Source organism: Nyctereutes procyonoides, unplaced genomic scaffold (assembly GCF_905146905.1).
Source record: "Nyctereutes procyonoides isolate TBG_1078 unplaced genomic scaffold, NYPRO_anot_genome, whole genome shotgun sequence".
Lineage (NCBI taxonomy): Eukaryota > Metazoa > Chordata > Mammalia > Carnivora > Canidae > Nyctereutes > Nyctereutes procyonoides.
Window position 1 is genome coordinate 20,170,824 of NW_026575049.1, and position 23,459 is coordinate 20,194,282.

General features: G+C 48.3%; 1 protein-coding gene across 1 annotated transcript in view; it reads right to left on the reverse strand.

Moving 5' to 3' along the window:
• The window catches only part of TBC1D22A (TBC1 domain family member 22A), a 333,790-nt gene that overhangs the window by 118,784 nt on the left and 191,547 nt on the right, over window positions 1–23,459 (reverse strand). Inside the window, exon 10 of the mRNA XM_055328852.1 lies at window positions 17,338–17,413. Within this exon, the coding sequence (XP_055184827.1) occupies window positions 17,338–17,413 (76 nt within the window). The remainder of the gene's footprint in view (window positions 1–17,337; window positions 17,414–23,459) is intronic.

Here is a 23,459-nt window from a genome sequence, read left to right on the forward strand (position 1 = left end):
GTGTCCTCACAGAATGACAGGGAGGTGGGGCACCAGGACGCACAGGATGCTGGCCAGGTGTCCCAAGAGGAACCACGTGAAGGTTGGGGACAGGGGTCCAGGGGTGGGCATCACCATGGCACAGCTGCAGGCTGCGGCTCCCCGAGGCAATCCTGGGGTGCAGGCGGGGACAAGCAGGACTCTGAGCCCACAGGACACCGCTGGGCCCCCACGTGGCAGAGAGCAGGGACGGCTCTCCGTGTTCAGTCCCAAGCCAGGATGGCAGAGCTGGAGGCGACGTGGGGCTCGCCCAGCCTGTGGGGAGAGGGAGACCAGAGGAGGACCTGGCCCCTACAGCGGGGAGGCTGATACACCACCTCGCAGCACCGCTGTGGAAAGTCGACCCAGTAACTGAGGTGAAGACCCGACAGCGTGCCTGGCACATGGCAGGCAGGTGCCAGACTCTGGCTGCTACTGGCAAGCACAGCAGCACCCACCTCGGGTCTGCAACGGGCCGACCCAGAACCCGGGCACGTGTTCCTAACAGATCACCTTGGGCCCATACAACTTCCTCTATTCCTCTGATCTTCTGTACCTGGTAAGGCATCCTTCTTCCCCAGAATGCGACAAAACATCCACACTGGTTTCCACGTGCAAGCACATTAAATCAGCCTGGCTGAAGGAGCCCCTGATGTCCCCGGTGCCCGGGTGGCTCTGCATGGGGGGGCCCGACGTGCACTGTCCCCAGCCGCAGGACCATGGTCCCACTGGGAAGGCTCTGGGCACCAGGTGCAGGGACAAAGCCCGAGCCGAGACCAGGGAACTGAGCTTGCTGCACCTGGCCGTGCAGCTCCATGCCTCCACGCCGCCGACGTCCCTGCCCGTACGCGTGCTCCACCAGTCCCCAGGTTCATGTGTCCCCAGTGAAATATCGCTATCATTCCAAATGTTCACATCAGCCATCCCGGGGCCTAATGAGGACACAAGGGGGGAGCAGGAGCTTGTTATTTTTCACTGTCGCACACTGAATGCTCCACGGCTGGAGCCACGATGCTGATTTATTCTCTGCTCTCCGACTGCTTACCTTGTAGCAGTAATAAAAATATTTTCACTTGGATGGTAATAAAGCCGAATCTAGTTTACTAGATGTAACTGAATTCTATCTTGAAAGAATAAGTCAATTTGAAACTTACAATGCAGTCAAGACAGCTTTCAGAGAAATTTCATTAAAATCACATTTACCCTAAATTAAAACACAGAGGAGAGGGAAACGTACAAGCGGATGAAGCCGTGCACACGGAGAGCGCTGTTCCCTGGGAACGCACTCTGGCATCTTGTTCCCTGGGGCTGGAAGCGCACAGTTTTAAAAACACTCATGGCCACCCTAGGTGTCCTGGGTTCAGGCAGAGTGGTTGCACTAACGGGCTCCCTGGGGACGAGGCAAGGGGCTGCGCAGGGAGCCAGTGCACACAGGGCACTTGGCCACCCAGCAAGGTGACCATGGCCAAGTGGACCCCCCAGACCACACTCCCCAGCCCCATAAGAAGTGTTAGCCCATCTGCCCCTCACCACCTGCGAGGCGGGAACACAGATGGTGGTGAGAGTGGGGGGCACCAACGGTGAACGAGGAGGCTCCCAGCACATAGGCACGTGCTGCCTGCCACCGCCCTCGTGTATGGGCGCACGAGGGCTCATGGGGGACGAGGGGCAGCCAGGACCCGAGCCAGCCAGCCTCTGAGGGCACACACTGCGCTAACCAGCGGTTAAGAGAGCCGAGGTAGTCAGGCATTCCTCCTCAGGGGCCAGGCAGGGCTCCCCCGTCTTCTCTCCTCTAACCCACAGGCCTGTCTTTAACCAGCTCATGGGTCAGCATCCTCCCCTCACTTGGGGACCAAAATTTTGGAACCTAATGTCCTTCTAACCCTCCAGTCGGAGGTCAGCCTGTCCCTAGGATCTGTACCTGTTTACATGCCGCAGCTTGCTCACTCTTCTTCAAGCCCCAAATCTGCACCCCAGAAGGAAGGGCTTCCGCATGCTCACAGCAGGGATGGGGCCTGACCCTCCCGCCACGCAGCACTCGGAGAGCCAGGGCTCGCCTCCAGGCAGGGGACATGCTGCCTTCTAGATCCAAGCCCGCAGCCCACCCTTGCCCTCTCCTGCTGCAGCTCCCGACCAGGTGAGGTGGGGAGGTCCTCCACGTGGCAGTGGGTGGGTGAATAGGGCACGGAGTCTGCTATACACACCAACCCCCACACTGACCAGCCACAAGAGGTGGATCCAAGGGAGAGGTGAGGAGACCCATCCTGGTTCAGGCCAACTTTATGAGGGAGCCACCTGGGGAGGAACCAAAGCCAGGCCCCACTGGCCATCTGCCTGGGGTCCCTCTGGGGCACCTCTGGGTCTGAATGGGGAGAGATAAAGACCTGCTGCCTCTCCTCATGCTCATACAACATGCCTGTCCTTCTGTGACACTTGGTCACTGCCACCGGGACTAGTCCCCTTCTCATTTGTATGCAATCCCCCTGCCATCACACCAGAGACACCTGGCAGAGAGTCCTAGACATGTGTTCCCTGCCCCGAGCAGTGCCGTGTGCACAGCAGACTGGCGGTGGCACACCTCCAACACACTTCCGGAGTACTCAGTGACAGACCACAACCTAAAGGCCTCACGGAAGAAATCTCTGTGGGACCCAGAACTTTCGGGCCTGCCCTGGGCCTAGGTCAGTGTGACATCTTCCTGGGACCATCAACAGCACGTTCTCGGCTCTGGGCCCAAAGCGAGGCCTCCTGTAGACTCCCCTTCATGGTGGGCACACAGGGCCACGGAGCACACAATTCACAAAGCGCTTCCCAGGGTGCATTTCACTATCTCCTGCTCCCCGTATGCTGATTACCTCCCCAACCATCAGCTCCCTGGAGGCAAAGTCCCTCTGCCACTCACTCCACACTGGCTGCCCTCCCCTGGATGCAGCAAACTCTCCCTACCTCCCGTGAGCACGTCTGCACTCGCAGTGACAGAGAAGGAAGCTGCAGGAGGTAAAAAGCTTTTCAGGCAAAGCAAACAACAAGAACAAGGACCAGAGCAGAAGCTGGGAGCCCATGTCCTGCTGGAGGGAAAGTGGCCAGCCAGGGTGCGCCAGCCTAGAGCTGCTGGCGGGGGAGGAGGGCTGGTTCAAACTGAGAAGGACCTAGAGGTCCAGCTGCTGTCCCAGCAGCACATCGCAGCCGGACGTGGACGACGCACCAGAGAAGATATGAATCCGACTAAGCCACTGAAGGCAGCCAGGAAGAGCCTCCTCTGGGCCTGCCTGCATTCGCCCAGCACAGGTCAACAAGGCACCTGTCCTGCGCCGCCGTGGGCTGGCCATCACGAGCCCATGAGCCTGACCCACACAGCGCAGATCTCCAAAGGTCCTGTCCGCAGCCACTGCAAAGAAAAACCCAAGCACCTGCAGGGCAGTCAGGCTCTGCACGCCCGTGAATGCATTCACCAGCGTGGTCAAGGGCTCCCAGATCAGCCTTTCAGAGAATCATAATTAGGAAGTCATTCAGAGACTGATCAAACCTAATGAAGAAGAGTGAGTTGACTTGAAAACTCGCTCGGTGACTAGCCTCACCACCCCGTCTCCACTATGAAGTCAAAGAAGCTCAGCGGGCGGGCAGCTCAACTGAAGCCCTTGGCCACGAACAAGAATTCCCCCGGAGGACACAGGCGGCCCCTTCTTTGACACCTCGGGCAAGAGGAACGTGTGATGAGCGTCACTAGGCTCCAAAGGAAAATGGAAAAGTAACTGGCTTCAGACACAGTAACCAAACCACTCCAACAGAAGGAAGCCCATCTAACATGTGGGGTGGAGGAGAGTGTGGGGAGTGTGCGCGTGTGTACACATATATTCTTACATTCCAAAGAGCCCATTACACGTCGGCAGATTTTCACCACCACCTGTGACCCCGGGAGCACTGGCCCCACACTGAGCTCAGCTGGTGAAGACCTGCCAGATGAAATGCCAGAGGCCCAGTGGAATCTGCATTTCAGTATGTGTCACACTTACGCTAAAAATTATTATGTGAAATTCAAGTTTAACTGGGTGCTCCTCACGTTCACTTGCTAAATCTGGCCCTGCTGAGATTAGACAGGAAGAAGGATTTATCCCCATCTCTCCTGAAGAAAAGGCGGCGAAGGCTGGATTAGAACTCCAACAGCAGACACTTCTGGGGCTTGGCTCTGGCCTTGCCAAGGAGCCTGGAGATGGGCTCCATGCGGAAAACGGAAATCCTTGGGCGGACATCCACAGAAAATCTCGGCTCTGCCTGGCTGATTAACGAGCAGGTTTCTCACCTCCTCCTGGCCCACCAGGGCCTCTCTAGTTTACAGTCTCTGGGAACAACTTTAGAGCAGAGCCAAGCAGACCCAGGGCCCAGGGGACAGCAAGCAGTTTGGGGACCGGGGGTGGGGTGGGGAGTGGATGACAGGCCTGTCTCTGTCCTGAAGCCGCCCCATCCCTAAGAACAATCTCCTGGCCGCCCTTCTTGTGCCCATTTTACCCCCCACGGATGCTAATCTATGAAGCAATGCTTTACGATCTGACTTTAAGCTTTCTGAAAAAAACAAGCACAGACATAATCACATTTATCTACCTACTAAGGCTGTGTATCTTCAAATACTCCTTTTAATGCTGAAAGAGGATCCCCATTTTGTTCTTAAACAAAAGATGTGGCAAGTGTTCCATTCAAATCCTCTTAGTCCCCAAAGTTGTGTGACGAGAGAGCCCACGACGGGGCTGCCCAGGCTCTGTCACAGGGGCTCTGACCGCATACGGCTGCTGGGAGGGCCCGAGGCTGAATGTGCGGGTCATGGGGGGGCTCACCGGCTCTCCAGGCTACTGTCAGATGCAGCAGACGTAACGGCAATAAACATATTGAGGGGTACTGTTTGGCTGTACTGCAAAAATGTACATTTCTTTCCAAGATACTTAAGTGTTACACATGTGATGTGGAGCAAACACCCCCACAGGAGCTTTAGAGGGGACATCTTCCTAGTCTGAGCGGGTTACTCTCTGCTTGTTACTACAGCAGTGAATTACTAAATCATTGGTGGGAACTTACGATTTTTACGTACAAAAATCATTCAACAAGCGGGGAACAGACTGATAAGGACCAGAAATCCTGAGAGCACATGCTCTTACCTGTGACCTCGTCTCTCTGCTATGATCAGTGCGCTCAGCACTGTCCACCAAAGCACCATGCTCTCCGCAAGCCCAGGCAGGGGGACCCTTCCCTTTGCTCTGACTTGCACCACAGCATGTGACTTGGTCTGGCCAACGAAGGGCAGCAGAGTTTTAGGAACCGCTTTCTGTCAGAAGTGTTATGAGCCAGTGAGGATTTCCCCAAATCCCTTTCCTTCCATCACAGAACCCACAGAACAGAGTCCCCAGCAGAGCTACGAAGGACACACCTGCTGTTTAAGCTGCTGAGACTCACAGCCCCTGCGAACTCACTGTGACCATAGCAGTGACATTCCGCTTCTACCCCACATGGAGTTTTACACTCAGCCATTTGGGGTTTGGCCAATGTATATGTTCGGTGCACCCTGGTGCCAGGCTACGTGCTCATACACTGTGCCTGAGAGTTCAGATCTAACCAGTCCTGAAGAAGCAGAGGACACGACAATGTGTGCCAGAGTCTGGCAAGAATGGATGGTGGCCAACAGAGGGGAAGGAGCTGCAGTTGAAGGGAAAGGAAAAGCAGAAGAAGGGGAGGTACCGCCAGCCCTGGGGGTGGGGGGCAAAGGGGCACCTGCAGTGATTGGGCACTATTAGGGTAAAAGGACTCTGGGAAATCCAACACGGCAGCCAATGCGAAATCATCCCCAATCATCAGCCTGTACTGTCTGTGTATGTGCACATACACTTGCTCATCCAGCACACCTGTGCACCCACACACCTCTGTGCATGCACATACACCTGTTCACCCAGCATACCTGTGCACCCAGCACACCTGTGTACACACACCTGTGCACCCAAACACCTGTGCACCCAGCACACCTGCACACCCACACACCTGCTCACCCAGCACACCTGTGCGTACACACACCTGCTCACCCAGCACGTACCTATGCACCCACACACCTGCTCATACAGGCAGCATACACCTGTGCACCACGCACCTGGTCACCCAGCACACCTGCACACCCACACACCTGTGCGCCAACCCACCTGAGCACCCACACACCTATACACACACACCTGCTCACCCAGCACACCTGCACAGCACACCTGTACACCCATACCTCTGTGCACGCAAACACCTGTGCTCATGGGTCCTCCAAGTTCTGCAGACACAGATAATAATCCAGGCTCCACAGGAGTGCCAAGGGCCAGCACAACAGCAGTGCCTATAGGCCCACCATTGCTCCTAATGTGCGCAAGCACAATCAGAGGTGTGTGGCAAAGATGGCAGAGGGTTTTCAGGCAGTGACTGTCTATTTTACATAGATGCCTGTCACATGTCCCCACAATTACAGTGATGATGGGGGGTTTCAGACAATTCAAGTGATGCTGCTGTGGATTTCTATGAACACTGGCTCTGTGCACAACCCCTCCCAGAAAGAGTCTGACCACTGTGCAAGGGACAAGAATTCAAGAGGCAGCCCCGGTGGGCTAGAGGAATGTGAGTCACACCAAACACTGGGGGCGATCTATTTCTCCCCAAGAGAGAAGAAATGGCATCTGGTAGCAGATTAAGAAATCAAATAAATGTATGAGAAATATTTAAAAGCCTGAGGTTGCTTTTTGAATAAATGACAGGCTCCAAACTTATGCTTGAGATCTACCCCCCAAGTACACGGCCACCATCCCCTGCCAATCAGCTCTCCCCTGGATCACACAGCACCTGCCCTCCAGTCTGCTGGTGCCCAGAATCAATCCTCCAGTCTGCCTTCCCACTTGCACCCAGATGCTCCAAGGAAACACCCCCTGTCCCTTGGTGGGGAGGGTGCCGCTGGAGGCTAACTTGCCATGGCAGGAACTCATTTGCTCAGGAAGCTGCTTACTTTACTCCAGGGCCAAAATTAAGAACAGGAAGAAGTCCCTGTCCCTAAGGAAACACACACTCCCAAGAAAATGTGACCCAAGAATTTAGCTCCAATAGCACATAACTGTCAGAAATGGGTGTCCGCTAAGGTCTTAGAGGCCACTCATCCAGGAAATCCCAAATCCTTTCTCAGTTCCGAGGAGCCAGTGCTGTGATCCCCCAGACCACAGACCTGCTGTCAGTCTCCCCATTCTTGGCAGGATTCCAAATTCTTGGGATGGTTCCATCTGGTTCTATTCCTCCTTAGATACCCATATACCCTCTTCCTCTCCCACAGACGTTTTACATGGACAATCCAACTCTCCCATGGGCTGGGGATAGATGTTGATTTGCCTATTTAGAGGGGATTTGGTTTCATAAAAATTACTGCCCCTACATACACTGCAAGAGTAGGTTGTCTGTGTTTTTATTTGCATGGTTTCTTAGGGAATACAAAACAATGCAGATTTAGGTAGACTCATGGAATTCTGAGTTCATTCCAGACAGGCATTCCTGCTGGATGTCAACCCTAAAGTGAGTTATATTCTTGCAGCAGGTTGAAGACACTTTCTCACATTTTTGTTGAGAAGTCAGTTCTCAAATAGCCCTTCTTAGAAAATAATTTTTTCCTTCAGGGGCTTTAAGACTTTGTCTGTAGTGTAAATAAACATCATAGGACATGCTTGCATAGTTTTCCCATTACTAATTTTCTTCTGGACCCAAGGTCTCTTGAATCTGTGAGTTGGTGCACTTTGGGACTTTGGGGAAACATCTCCATCATCATCTCTCCAAATTCTCACTCATTCTCCCCCCTCACTCCTGTGACTCTAAACAAATGCCCATCAGGCTTCCTGCCCACACCCTCCAGATCTCCTACCTTACATGTTTTCCATGTTCTCACTCTCTGTGTTTCATAATGGCTATTTCTTTCCAAGGTCTTTCAGGTCACTCATTTTCTCTTTAGCTGTGTCTAACTAACCACTGCATTCTTAATTTGGCTAACATATTTTTCAATTCCAGAAATCCTATTTGGTCATTTTTTTCAAACCTCTTCCGTGAAATTATACAGTTTCTTCTTTACCTGCAGATATCTTAAGGATTACCTGGTTTTATTTCTTCATCAGAGTTAAGGATAATGGTTTCACGGTGTATGCTTAAGAATTACAGATAACAGTTTCTATTATCTGTTGTTTCTATTTGGTCTCCTTAAGGAGTTTCAAATGGGTGATAAACTTTGACTGTAGGTGAATCATTTCATTTTATTTGAAAAATGAATTTGAAAAATTCAATTTGAAAAATGTATATATTTGTAGAAACAACTTCAGTTCTGGTGACTTCCTCCAGAAAAGATTTTGCTTGGCTTCTCCAAAGCTCTGTGAGTGCTCCACCAGAGAAATACCATAATTGAGGTTCAAACAACCCTGGTCCTCCCAGGTGACATAAACTGAGATTACAAAACTGTATGAGGGCTGTCTCATTCCAGTTTTTCCCTGATGGTCACTCTGCTCAGTCCCAGGAAGGTTATGGGCATTTCCCACATTCTCTGTCTTGAGTAGCTTAGACCCATTCACTCCAGAAGACTGTCAAGACAACAACTCAGGTTGGGATTCCTTTTCTTGGATGAGCAGATGCCCTCAGAACAACAGCAGCCTTTAGTACTGGGCTCCTCTCTCCGAGCCCCATGATTCCCCTACAATGTAGCCAGAGAGTTTCATTGTCTTGCTCGCAATTCAATGCTTTTGAGAAATTTGTTTCCTTTTTCTTTCTCTTATTTCTTCCTTCTATTCTTTTTATCCCGTTTTTCACTAGCTTTAAAATCAATCTTCTCCAGTTTTTAAGGTGTGTACAGTGGGCAGCATGGTTGGAATTATCAGGCCCATCACCACTGGAAAAGAAACTCATCTACTCTCATCTTTGTCCTCCATTCTGAGTTAAATGGCTCCGATCTCCACCTCTCCTTCTAAAGGAAGTCCTACCATTTGAGCCCCACATACCACAGGGGAGTCCCCTGGGCTCTCATTAGCCACCTTAGCTCTCCAGAGACACATCATTAACCCGTCCAGCACACAGCCTCCGGCTATGGCCCATCTTCCACTCTGCTTGGCTCTGCTACAGACATGCCTGTCTCTCCTCATGCAGGGCACCTTCCTGCTTACCAAACACACCTTCACTAAGAGTCAAGAAGGGGTACAACACTACTCAAAATAGAAAACCACTTAGAAATGCTTCTGAGAAATTCTTTAGTCAACCCTCCTCACGACAAAATAAGACAGTGATGCTGTCTTTGGGTTTTCCCCTCACCTCTTCATTGTGCTTCCTTCTGTGTCCCCAAGACCATGTCCTTCTCCATCTCTCCATCCTTTTCTTCACAACACAATGACTGGAGCTCCAGGATTCCTTTATTTTTACTTTACAAAGTAATTCAGCTCTTTTCTATGCTATTCCTTTCTGGAATGCATATAAAATATCAACTTTCTTTCTCCTTTTAACTTTTATCACTGTATTTAAAGTTAAAAAACAAAAGAAAAGGTAGGGGGGGAGACTCCTGGGTGACTCAGTGGTCCCAGCCACTCAGTCCCACAGCCTTAGGGACGCCTCACTGGATCTGTGGTTGAGCATCTGCCTTCAGCTCAGGTCATAATCCTAGGGTCCTGGGATCCAATTACACATAAGGCTCCCTGCAGGGAGCCCGCTTCTCCCTCTGCCTATGTCTCTGCCGCTCTCTCCATGTCTCTCATGAATAAATATATAAAATCTTCAAAAATAAAAATTTTTTTAAACTTTTAAAAAAAAGTTTACCCATTTCTCCCACCCCCACCCCAGCCCATAGCCCCCACCTCTTGCAACCACCAATCCATTCCTTGCATCTAGGAACTTGTTTTTCAGTGTTTGGGTTTTTTTTTTTAAGACTGCACATACAAGAGATCATGCAGAATTTGTCTGGCTTATTTCTCTCTGACTTACTTCCCTTAGCATAATGCTCTCAAGGTCCATCCATTTCTCAACAGTCCTCCAACGGGAGGATTTGCTTTCTTAGGGCTGAGGAACATTCCTGCGTGTGTGTGTGTGTGTGTGTGTACTAAAATTTCATCATCCATTCACCTATTAATGGGCACTTAGGCTGTTTCCATATCTTGGCTATTGTAAATAATGCAGCACTTACCATGAAGGTGTGGGAATTTTTTTCAAATTAGCATTTTCATTTTGTTTAGATAAATACACTGAAGTGAAATTGCTAAATCATATGGTGATTCTATTTTTAATTTTTTGAGAAACCTCCATTCTGTTAGTGGCCATACCACTTTGCATTCCCACCCACAGTGCACAGGGGTTCCCTTTTCTAGAACAGCCATTCTAATAACAGGTAAGATGTATTATCTCATTATCATTTTGATTTGCATTTCCCCAAAAATTAATGATATAGAAACATGTGCCTGTTAGCCATCTGCAGGTCTTCTTTGGAAAAAAAAAGACCTAGACGATATTTTCCTTGGAAAAATGTCTATTCATATCTTTTGCCCATTTTTAATCAGATTTTTTTTTTGGTATTGAGTTATATGAGTTTTTTAAATATATTTTGGATATTAGCTCCTTATCAGATATGTGATTTATGATCATCTTCTTACATTTAGTAGGTTGCCTTTTCATTTTGTTCATGGATTCCTTTGCTGTGCAGAAGCTTTCTAGTATGTTATAATCCCAATCATTTATTCTTGTTTTTGTTGCTTTTGCTTTTGGCATCAGATGCAAAAAAAAAAGTCATAGCCAGTACCTATGTCAATGAGCCTGTGTTTTCTTGTACAAATTTTAAGGTTTCAGGTTTTACATTCAAGTCTTTAATCCATTTTGAGTTAATTCTCTGTATGCTGTAAGATAATGTTTTCATTCTTTTGTATAAATTTTCTCAAACCATTTATTGAAGAGACCATTCTTTCCTCATTGTATATCCTTGGCTAGTTTGTTGTAAATTAATTAACCATATATGTGTGGGGTTCTATCTAATTTCAATAATCTAGGTGTCTTGGGATGCCTGGGTGGCTCAGCAGTTGAGCATCTGCCTTTGGCTCAGGGCATGATCCCCGGTACAGGGATCAAGTCCCATATCGGGCTCCCCCCAGAGAGCCTGCTTCTCCCTCTGGCTATGTCTCTGCCTCTCTGTGTCTCTCATGAATAAATAAATTTTTAAAAATCATTAAAAAAATAATAATCCATGTGTCTGATTTTATGCAAATACCATACTATTTTAATTACTATACCTTTTGTAATATAGTTTGAAATCGAGACACATGATGCCTCCAGCTTTATTCTTCTTTCTCATAATTGCATTCTCTATTTGGGGTCTTTTGTGCTTCCATAAATATTTTAGAAATCTTTGTTCTATTTCTCTGCAAACACCATTAGAATTTTGATAGGGATTGCACTGAATCTGTAGATTACTGTGGATAACATGGATATTTTAACAAGGTAAGTCTTCCTATCTATTAACAGCAAATACCTTTCCCTTTATTTGTATCTTCTTTAACTTCTTTCATTAATGTCTTGTAGTTCTCAATATACAGGTCTTTCACCGCCTTAGTTAAATTTATTCTTAGGTATTTTATTCTTTTTGTTGCAATTATAAATGGGCTTATTTTTTTTAACTTCTCTTTCTGATGGTTTATTATTAGTGTAAAGAAACACAACAGAGGATACAAAAATCAATGCCCAGAAATCAGTGGCATTTCTATACACTAACAACGAGACTGAAGAAAGAGAAATTAAGGAGTCAATTCCATTTACAATTGCACCCAAAAGCATAAGATACCTAGGAATAAACCTAACAACCAAAGAGGTAAAGGATCTATACCCTAAAACTACAGAACACTTCTGAAAGAAATTCAGGAAGACACAAAAAGTTGGAAAAATATTCCATGCTCGTGGATTGGAAGAATTAATATTGTGAAAATGTCAATTCTAACCAGGGCAATTTACACATTCAATGCAATCCCTATCAAAATACCATGGACTTTCTTCAGAGAGTTGGAACAAATCATCTTAAGATTTGTGTGGAATTAGAAAAGATCCCGAATAGCCAAGGGAATATTAAAAAAGAAAACCAGAGCCGGGGGCATCACAATGCCAGATTTCAGGTTGTACTACAAATCTGTGGTCATCAAGACAGTGTGGTACTGGCACAAACACAGACACATAGATCAATGGAACAGAATAGAGAATCCAGAAGTGGACCCTCAACTTTATGGTCAACTAATATTCGACAAAGGAGGAAAGACGATCCACTGGAAAAAAAGACAGTCTCTTCAATAATTGTGCTGGGAACATTGGACAGCCACGTACAGAAGAATGAAACTAGACCATTCTCTTACACCAGACACAAAGATAAACTCAAAATGGGTGAAAGATCTAAATGTGAGACAAGAATCCATCAAAATCCTACACGCAACACCCTTTTTGAACTTGGCCACAGCAACTTCTTGCAAGATACATCCATGAAGGCAAAAGAAACAAAAGCAAAAATGAATTATTGGGAGTTCATCAAGATAAGAAGCTTCTGCACAGCAAAAGAAATAGTCAACAAAACTCAAAGACAACCTACAGAATGGGAGAAGATATTTGCAAATGACATATCAGATAAAGGGCTAGTTTCCAAGATCTATAAAGAACTTATTCAACTCAACAGCAAAGAAACAAACAATCCAATCATGAAATGGGCAAAAGACATGAAGAGAAATCTCACAGAGGAAGACAAAGACGTGGCCAACAAGCACATGAAAGAATGCTCTGCATCACTTGCCATCAGGGAAATACAAATCAAAATACAATGAGATCCCACCTCACACCAGTGAAAATGGGGAAAATTAACAAGGCAGGAAACCACAAATGTTGGAGAGGATGCGGAGAAAGGGGAACCCTCCTGCACTGTTGGTGGGAATGTGAACTGGTGCAGCCACTCTGGAAAACTGTGTGGAGGTTCCTCAAAGAGTTAAAAATAGACCTGCCCTACGACCCAGCAATTGCACTGCTGGGGATTTACCCCAAAGATACAGATGCAGTGAAATGCTGGGACACCTGCACCCCGATGTTTCTAGCAGCAATGGCCACAATAGCCAAACTGTGGAAGGAGCCTCAGTGTCCATCGACAGATGAGTGGATAAAGAGGATGTGGTTTATGTATACAATGGAATATTCCTCAGCCATCAGAAAGGACAAATACCCATCATTTGCTTCAACATGGAGGAACCTGGAGGGTATTATGCTGAGTGAAATAAGTCAATCAGAAAAGGACAAACATTATATGGTCTCATTCATTTGGGGAATATAAAAATTAGTGAAAGGGAATAAAGGGAAATGAGTGAAAATGTCAGTGAGGGTGACAAAACATGAGAGACCCCTAACTCTGGGAAATGAACAAGGTGTAGTGTAAGGGGAGGTGGGCGGGGGGTTGGGGTGACTGGGTGATGGGCACTGAGGGGGGCACTTGGTGGGATGAACACGGGGTGTTATGCTATATGTTGGCAAACTGAACTCCAAAAATAAAAAATAAAAAACACAACGGATTTGCTGCACTGATTTTTTGTCCTGCAACTTTACTAATAAATTCATTTATTAATTCTAACAGATTTTTCGATGGAGTCAGGGGTTTTCTAACATAATACCATCTCATCTGCAGATAGTGACAATTTTACTTCTTCTTTTCCAGTTTGGATGTCCTTTCTTTTTCTTGCCTAATTGCTCTGACTAGGATTTTCAATACTATGTTTAAAAAAAGTTGTGAGAGGAGACATCCTTGTCTTTTCCTGATCTTAAAGGAAAAGCTTTCAGCTTCTCACAGCTGACCTATGATCTGTGGGCTTGTCATACATGGCCTTTATTGTGCTGAGGTATGTTCCTTCTAGACTTACCTTTTGTTAAGAGCTTTTATCATAAATGAATGTTGAATTTTATCAAATGCTTTTTCTATTTTTTAATATTTTATTTATTTATTCATGAGAAATGACACAGAGAGAGAGAGAGAGAGAGAGGGATAGAGGCAGAGACACAGGCAGAGGGATAGCAGGCTCCATGCTGGGAGCCTGACGTGGTACACTCGATCCTGGGTCTCCAGGATCAGGCCCCCAGCCAAAGGCGGCACTAAACCGCTGAGCCACCGGGCTGCCCCAAATGCTTTTTCTACATCTACTGTGATGATCCTATAACTTTTATCCTTCATTTTGTTAACATGGTGGACCACACTGACTGCTTTGTCATATCTGAAAACTATATTAGCACCCCTGGCCTTGGTCACAATGTGTGATCTTTTTAATATATTGTTGAATTCAACTTTCTAATATTTTGTTGAGGATTTTTGCACCAATGTTCATCACGGATACTGGCCTGTAATTTTGTTTTTGCATGGCATCCTTGTCTGGTCTTGGTATCAGGGTAATATTGGCTTTGCATAATGTGTTCAGAAGAGTTCCCCTTTATTCTGTTTTTTGAAAGGGTTTGAGAAGGATTAGTATCAATCTTTCCTTGAATATTTGGTAGAATTCACCAGTGAAACTGTCTGGTCCTAGACTTTTGTTTGTTGGGAGACTTCTGATTACTGACTCACTCTCCTTGCTAGTAAGGGTCTAATGTTCAGATTTTCTACTTCCTCCATGACTCAGTCTTGGCTGGTGGGTAATCAAACCAAGTTGTCTGATATATTGGCAGATAATTGTTCGTAGTTGTTTTTTATGATCCTTTGCACCTCTGTGCTATTAGCTGTACATCTCCTTTTGCATTTCGGATTTATCTGAGTCCCTTCTCTCTTTTCTGGTAAGTCTACCTGAAGGTGTGTCAACTCTGTTTACTTTCCAAAGAACCAGCTCTTTGTTTCACTGACCTTTTCTAATATCTTTTTAGTGCCCACAACATTTATTTCTGTTCTGATCTGTTACCTCCTTCCTTCTACTAGCTTTGGCCTTCATTTGTTCTTCTTTTTCTAGTTCCTCAATATGTAAAGTTAGATTGTTGATTTAGGATGTTTCTCATTTCTTGAGATAGGCATTTATTGTATGAACTTCCCTCTTAGAATGGCTTTTGCTACATCCAATGAATTTTGGTATGTCACTTTCCCATTTTCGTTTGTCTCAAGGTATTTACTAATGTCTCTTTTGATTGGTTGTTCAGCAGTTGTCTAATCTTCTCAGACTTGTGAATTTTCCAGTTTTATTCATTAACTTCACCTTTCTTAATCAACAAGCCCATGAAAGTGTGTGCCTTCACCAAAGTGCCAAAAAGCTCTGAAATAAATGCTATCCTTCCCCTAAAATGTAAAAAGGATGCAGTAGGGTTTTTTAGAGCAATTTTTCTTCCTAACAAATCCTGCCCTTAGTAAAATTTTTATAGTCCCTACAAAAGTTCCTAGTCTACAATTTCTCTCTCCGAGAGGTGAGTAATAAAATGTGGGGGAGGGTGAACTCCCCCGGCTGAGGCCTATAGGTGCTTCTCCCAAGGGGCTGTTGAGTAACATGGGCACCCACCAGCCAGAGCCCAAGCTCTGTCCACTGTGTGCACTTCTTTTTGGAAAGCCTGGGTATTTAAAATTTCCTTTGGAGAACAGTTACAAATAGGCTACACAGATTTATCTATTACGTAAAAGAAGCTTCTCTGCCATGAAAAACTGATCCTTTAAGCAAAACAAAACAAAACAAAAAAAAATACTGCAGGACAAAAGTACCTTCCCTCAGAAATTGCCCTGAAAAAATGGGATTTATGAAAAAGTACAGCTTCAGTTGGAATTCCTTTGGTCATTGTTGCTGCTCTTTTAAACCATCATTCAGCAAATCTGCAATGTGTTTCTTTCTAAGCCACAGCACCAGAGAAAATCAATTCAAGCATTTCCCCAAACTACAGCCCTGGAACAAACAAGCACTAACCACCACTTTCTAACATCCACGAAAATATAAAATATGCCTTCGAAGGGACACAAGAGGAAGTGAAGAGCCTGCTCGGGAAGTGTAATTCACATCTACTGCAAATCAGATTTTAAAGAACTGAGACTGAGGACAGTTGTGAACCTGCTAGTGGGGAAAACTCAGAGATCTCGCTGTGAGGTTAAGATCAACGCAGTTACACAAGCAGGAAATGGCATTTTGAGTAGACACGTTGGAAAGCAGCTAAATATACTGAATCAAATTAAGTATTATTGGAAGAACCGTGAAAAACTTCACCGTACGGAAATCAGGTAATAACCATTAGATACATAGTCGAAAATCAGATTCAATCAAGGAACAAAATGGAGTTTATAATTTGTATGACTCCATTTTATAACATCATTCGATAGTTCCCCAAACCAAGCACCTTTGTGGGGGGAGCTTATTACTGTTAAGAGTTTGCTACTGCTAACAGCACAGCAAGGGAAGCAGCACAGTTATGTGCAGGGACGCAGAAGCTGCGCCAGAATGCACACCACCACCTCTACATTTCAAGCAAACTACAGTTTCTCTGTACCTTCAGTGAAATCACCTGCCGAGCTCACAAGAGGCTCTTTATGAAAGAACCTTTCACTTCTCTGTACCTCACTACTGACCGGCTGGTGCCACAAATCTACGCCTGGTTCTGCTTGGTATCACTTTGTTAATGCTCTGTTCATTAATGTAACAAACTATCAGGAGAATATGCTTGGAATGGGCAGGCATTATCTCTCAACTTTCATTTAATTAAACTCTGCTATTGCAATATGACAGTCAGCACATCATAGGGGAAATTATTTTAAGAATGAAGGTAAAAAGTATTTCAAAGCCCTCACTTAAATATGAAAGCATAATCTAAAACGGCCGAGCACACACTATAATTTTTCTATAATACTAAAGATGTTATTTCCAGACTTGGTAATTAATTGGATTCCATGGAGAAATTATGCCAGCATCCTTGATAACAAAATGATGCACAAAGGCAGGGAACACAGTGCCAAAGGACAGCCATAAACAACCATGCTGTCGCCCAGATTATGACAATCATCGGGCTTAATAAGGAGTGAGAGCTACCCACTTCTGGTCTGCACTCATTACTCCCTGCAAAGTGCCTGCACTGAATTCTGATTATGTCACCTTAATAAAAAAAGAAAAGGGGAGGCTCCTGCTCCAGCAGCCTACTCAGAAGAACGCACAGCCCTGCCCTACGGGAGCCAAGGACCACAGGCTGAGTGAGGACAGCATCTTGCCAGGGTGAGGGCCAGGGACTGAGTCCGGAACCTCCTACCACCTCCTCCCACTGTCTCCTGCCCACCCCATGGGGAGACGGGTGCTCAGGAAGCAGACTTACCATCAATCCGGCTCACGAGCTCTTCCAACATTTTCACCTTCATCTGAATCCCAGGCTGGGCAAAGGTATAGTTGTCCTAAGGGAAAAATAGCAACAAATATCATATGCACAGAAGACAAAACACACCCTCCCAAAGGGAAATAGGCGGTTGGAACAAAAGTGAGCAGCTTCACAGCAGAACAAATTCACCAACTGATCTATGCATGCCACGTCAGGCCTCATCATAGGGCCGAGGCTCAGCGTAATCTGGTCTGGGGTCAGGTCCAGCCCCTCTCGACGTCAGAGGGCGAGCACACCTGTCTCAGGGAGCATTTACTGGAGCATCTCTTTATGTAAATACAGATACTTACATTTACATCAAACAAATGGGCGTGGGCACATACAGCCCATTGAGAAGTGTGCTGGAAGCAGCTGCCTGGCCAGAGCATGGGCAGCAGGCCACTCGGCAGTGCCAGAAGACTGGATACGGAACAGCGCAGGCCCGGTGCTGACGGTGCCGGCATCACACCCTCAGTCCCAGGGCCAACGACATGGCCGCTGCACAAGGGAAGTGTCAACATGTGACCACTGTCGGTTAACTCAGGTGAAGGAGTCAATGAACTAAAGTAAACCAGTGTAGGCTTTGAGCAGGACAAGTCCTCGGTCAAACAGACCCACAAAAGGAGCCCCGCTCTACTGTTCAGGAGCTGTGCAGCCTCATAAGCAACATCACGTCTCTGGCTCCGCCCAGTCGTCCACACCAAGAGAATAACGCTGCCTTGTAGGCCTGCTCTGGGGTGTCTGGGAAACCAGGTCAGGGACCGTGCTGGAGGGCCCAAGACAAGCAGGGGCACCAAGAAATGAGGGTGGGACTAAGCCAGCCTCCCATCACCTTCAGAAGGGCCCCTGGGCCCCAAAGGCACAGGCGTCCACGCAGGGACACACATGCAAGGCAGAGACAGCCCCAGAGAGGCCTACGGCCGAAGCGCAGAGCCTCCCAAAGGGCGCAAAGGTGCCAATCCACTGACCAAAAGGAGTTATCTGGACCAGCGGAGGGCTCACCGCAGACCCAGGAGCCTCACAAGTAGAAGGGGGATGGGGGACAAGAGTCCAAACGAACACGAGAAAGACTCCAGCTGCCGCAGCAACACTAAACACAGAGGGAGGGGCTGCGAGCCAAAAGATGCTGCTGGAGCCAGGTCAGCTTGGGAGACCTCCCTGGAGCCTCCCACCCACACCCTGAGTTGGCCCGACCAGGCACACGTCAGAAGCTGGGCCTCCCGAGCTATGAGACAATAAATCATCTGTGTTGTTTGCAGCCACAGGAAATGAATACAGTAGATCGGGGTGCTCCATCCCAGGGCCTCTGCGGCCACTAAGATAAAAGGACAAGAAGAGAACCTGGAGCAACGGAGACCCCAGAGCATCCTTGTGGATCCTGGACTCATGTGAGCACAGGCCTCGGCCCAGCTGTTCACACGGGGTCCAGTGCGGCCAGTGCCGGGCAGGAACGGTGTGTCCTCAGGAGCAGCACCATGCAGGCCACACAAGCCCCGCCAAGGGCAGCGAGCCCCTGTCCTCAGTGGGGTGTGGGTGACCTGGGCAGGGTGCAGGGCATAGAGGCAGGGGCGGGGACAGCTCCCGGGTGGCCCCCCACATCTCCACCTGGAAGCGCCCAGGCCGCTGGCGGCACAGCCTCAGGGGGCCCTGGGGACGAGCCGGCAGCACCCACCGCCACCTGCCTCAGAACCTGCAGGGAGGTTTCAGGGCCAAGGTCGGACTGGAGCAGTGCGGGAGGCCAGGCTCAGAGGCGGGGACCTTTGCCACCCCCGCCCCACTGCCGCACGGTAGGCCCCCCGAGGTCACCGCGCACCCGCCCACACGGCCCTCCAGGGCCACAGGGCACTTCCACCTGGGGCAGCAGCGACAGAACGAGGATCACCCACGGGGCATCTTCCCCGTCTGTGGGAAATGTTCAGAGTCAGACCTGCCCTCTCGCGGGGAGACCTCCCCACATGGATTTCGAGTGACAGGCTCTGGGCCCCACCCAGGGTGCCGGCCAGCGCACGTCCCAGAGCTGCGCCGAGCACGAAGGCTGCTCCCAGGGTGGCACCGCAGGGCCTGGCGTGACCGCCCCTCCATCGGGTGGCCACCCGGGGTCCCGCTAACCCTGAGTTCCACAGAGGGAGGGTGGTCAGGGATCGCATCTCACATGGGCTGGGGGGCTCTGGGCCTGACGGCATGGGCATCCAACAGAACAGCACACGGTGAGGACGCACTGTAAACTCATCAGTACTCGCAGGGGCAAAGAAATCTGGGGTCTGGATGTGAGCTTGCCAGGGTTTAGCCTTTGAGACTTAATTCCTCCCTGGAAATTGGATAACAGAGGAGATTTATATTCAAATCTGGAGCACACTGCCTTGTTTATACACTATCACTTAACCTCACAGCAGAATTTCTGACGAGCCAGGTTGAACAATATCCCTGGATATAATTCAGGATGGGAAATAAACTGCAGACTGATTCTACAGCCCTGGGCAGAGGTCTTGCAGATTATGTAGCTAATGTTCAGTTCCAACAAATTCTAGAGCCATCAGGGTACATTCTATTACCCTCCCCTGGTGGTCTCAGGTGAACAAAGGTGTGGGGTCTTGGCTGGAGCTGGCCCATCCTGATGGGCTGTGGATGTCCTCCTCTCCCTCTCCGAAGGGATTCAGCTGGCATCACTCCTGGACTTTCTCTATCCCCAGAATACGCACCGCAAGAAGGCAACTTATCAATTGCTAAACCTGGCAGGACAGAGAGCCGATGGGTTCAGTCCTCCTTCCACTTCTCCGAGCTGGCTAAGCCACCGGACAGGCTGCTCCCCCTTGAGGCTCTGCTGCACGTGAGGGGGCCCGCCCTGCCCCAGCACTGGCTGGGTGGGTGGGTAAGCCCAAGTAATCCTGGGATTCGGTCAGCCACTTTATTTGGCTCTCACACCAAGATAGGATTTCAAGATTCTCATTTAGAAGAAATAAAAGTTATTCTTCGGTGTCCATCTGCCACTATTTTGTTTTATTTCTCAATTTCTTCAAAACCCAGGTAGGGAAGATAGAGTTTCTTGGAAATCCAAACAATGAGAAAAGAGTAACACCTGAGGGCCTTTAAAATTTTTAAAACAAAAAACTCTGTATTTAGAAAGGAACAGAAGAGATTGATGGGCTGTGGCCTTGGCATTCTGGATTTGGGTCCCAGGCAGAGAAGACTGGCCTTCAGACAGGCTCCCACCCAGGTGACAAGATGGGGCTCAGAGGGCAGCACCCAGTGAGGCAGGGCACAGCGGCCAGCTCAGGGAGCCCAGGCTGTGTGGGTGACCCTGCACAGTGGCCAGGATGCCTTTGAAGGGCACAGCAAGGACATTCCAGAGCCAGAACACCAAGTGAGAAGATGTAAGGGAAAAGAACATTCTGTGGCCCCAGCAACAGCCCCTCTGGGAGATATGTGGTACACGGGCCAGCCCTCCTGGAGGGTGCCTACTTCCCAGCAACACCCCACCAGTGTAGCACCTCCCACCGGTTTTGTCTGCTCAAGACCTGGACACTAGATGTACCTCTGGGACATCATCCCCGGCGCCTCATCCACAAATGCACCTGCACACACACCTGGCAGAGAAAACACCCGCTACATGAAGCCGTGAAGGCACACACAGGATACTATATATTTACAGAAATATTAACAGTAATGATATCACTCCCTTCACAAACACTTAACATTCACGTCCTTTATGAGATCTGATTTTATGTCTTTAAAAAAGAATACCACAGGGGAGCCTGGGTGCTGTAGGTAAAGCATCTGCCTTCAGCACAGGTGATGATTTTGGAGTCCTGGGATCGAGCCCCACATCCGGCTCCCTGATCAGAAGTGAGCCTACCTCTCCCTCTCTCTCTCTCTGCCTCTGTCCCCTGCTCGTGCTCGCTCTCTGAAATAAATTTTAAATATCTTTAAATTTTTTTAATTAAAAATAAATAAATAAATAAATAAATAAATAAATAAATAAATAAATAAATAAATATAATATACCAAACTTACAAGTCTGAGGAATACAGTGACCTTTTGGGAATGTTTTCTAGAACGTAAAGTCTGTATTCGCAGAAAACAAAGCACGCAGACACGGCCTGCCTTACATCTGTGGCCATTCCACCCACACTGTGGCAAAAATAAAGAGCATTTTCTGTGCTCTTCAGGAGAAAAGCAGAATAATGTTTTCTAAAGGAGCACTGCAGAGATGAGCTGAAAATTAAATTCCCATGGGCTTAGCTGGCATCCCCACGGCCCCCACCTGCTAGAGCATGCAGCCAGGGGAACAGCAGGAGTCCCTTCTTAACACCTGTGATGAGGGGCTGCTTCCCCACCCCATCCCTGGAACACGGCTTCTTTCCTGTGTTCAAACCACAAGCAGCCCGCCCCCCGCCCTGGGGGACTTGCCTCTGGAACAGCCCAGCAAATTCTTTTCTCAAACAATGGCTTGAAAGACTTCTGTGTCTGCCATCTCTTACAGGTGCCCCCAGGCCATGTGGCACAGCCCCAGACAAAGTGGCCCTCCGGGGTCCAGCAGCACAGAGGTCAGAGAGCAAACTGCTGCCGCAGCAGTACTCAACATTCACCTATCAGACATCACTCCAGCTGCTACAAGTAACGCAGCTGTCTAGTTCGGGGCAGAACGGTCGAACCGTGCACTCCTTCATCTCCCCGAGAACACTTACTTCATCTTCCCAGTGGCCAGGCGACATGAGGTGTCCCGGCAGAGGTGGCATTACAAAGAGCAGGTCTGGGACCGCCATCCTCAGACGGGCATGGGTGCAAGGCCAGCCCTCCTTTTGGCTGGTGGCTGACCCCCGAGATTTCAGGAGTGTCCCATTATTCCCTAACAAATAAGAATGATTCACTGGGCCTCACCCAACAGCATAGCTTATGCTGAACTGCTTTCCTTCTGGGAGTCTGGAATTTTGGAAAGTGCCAGACAGAGGGTGTCGAGGTGATGAGCTCTCAATAGAACCCAGGCACAGAGTGTCTAACGAGCTCCCAGGTGGACACTTCACACCTGCTGTCGTGACTAGCCACTGGAGGTATTAAGTGTGTCCTGTGCATCTCCACCAGGACAGGACTGGAGAAGGCTTACCCCTGGTTTCCTCTGGGCCTCCCCACGTGGCTGGTTCTGCTTTGTGCGCTTGAACTGGAATGAATCACGGGCATGAGTACAACTATACACTGATTCCTGGGAGGCACTGAGCCTTGGGGTGGCCTTTGGGTACCCTGACATAGTTGGGGAGAAAAACAAACAGGGCCCGTCTGTTCACAGAGACCAGGTAAGCAAATGTTCATCACCCAGGCCACATAAGTGCATGTGAAGGGACCACTGTGATCTAGGGAGCCCTGCCTGCCATCACAGCACAGAACAGGGAGCCCCACCATTTATGTGTCATGCTGAGGATGTGAAGCCTGAGCAAAGCACAGAAAGAGTGGAGCAGTGTGCAGGACATACCCTGGCAGCAGCCCAGACCAGGGCACCTCCCAGGAGGGGAATGAGGGCCAGAACAGCTGGAAAGGCAACAAGGAAGCTGTGGGAAAGCAGGAGAAGACCATTCTGAGGCTGGGAGACCATCTGGGAGCAGAGTAAGACCAGAGCAAAACCATGGAATGAAGTTACTGACATGGACATGGGGAGCTACCACACTTATAAGATCTGCATTTTGAGAACATGGCTCTGGCCACAAGGCATGGAGTAATAGAGGGGCAAAGAGGATGCAGGGGTGTTAGGTGCCAGACCGATGCCCTGATCTAGGCCAAATGACAAGGAGAGCCTCTCACTGAAGACACAGGTGGCCCAAATCATCCAAACTGCTTTCAACGACCTGTATTAGTGGTTGGGTTTTTGAACTTGAACATAGGGCTTTTCATTTATTCCTATTAGCTTGTTCACTTGATTGGTTCTCAGGTGGCATTCCAGGCAGCTGAACTCATTCTGAATCTTGATTATGTCATCTATCACATTAGCTGTCCCTCCAAGCTTAGAGGCACTGGTTAAACTTACACCTCAATGTCTTCATTAGAGTCTCAGAGAAGAGGGTGAAGGACAAGGGCAAGGACAGAGCACCACAGCA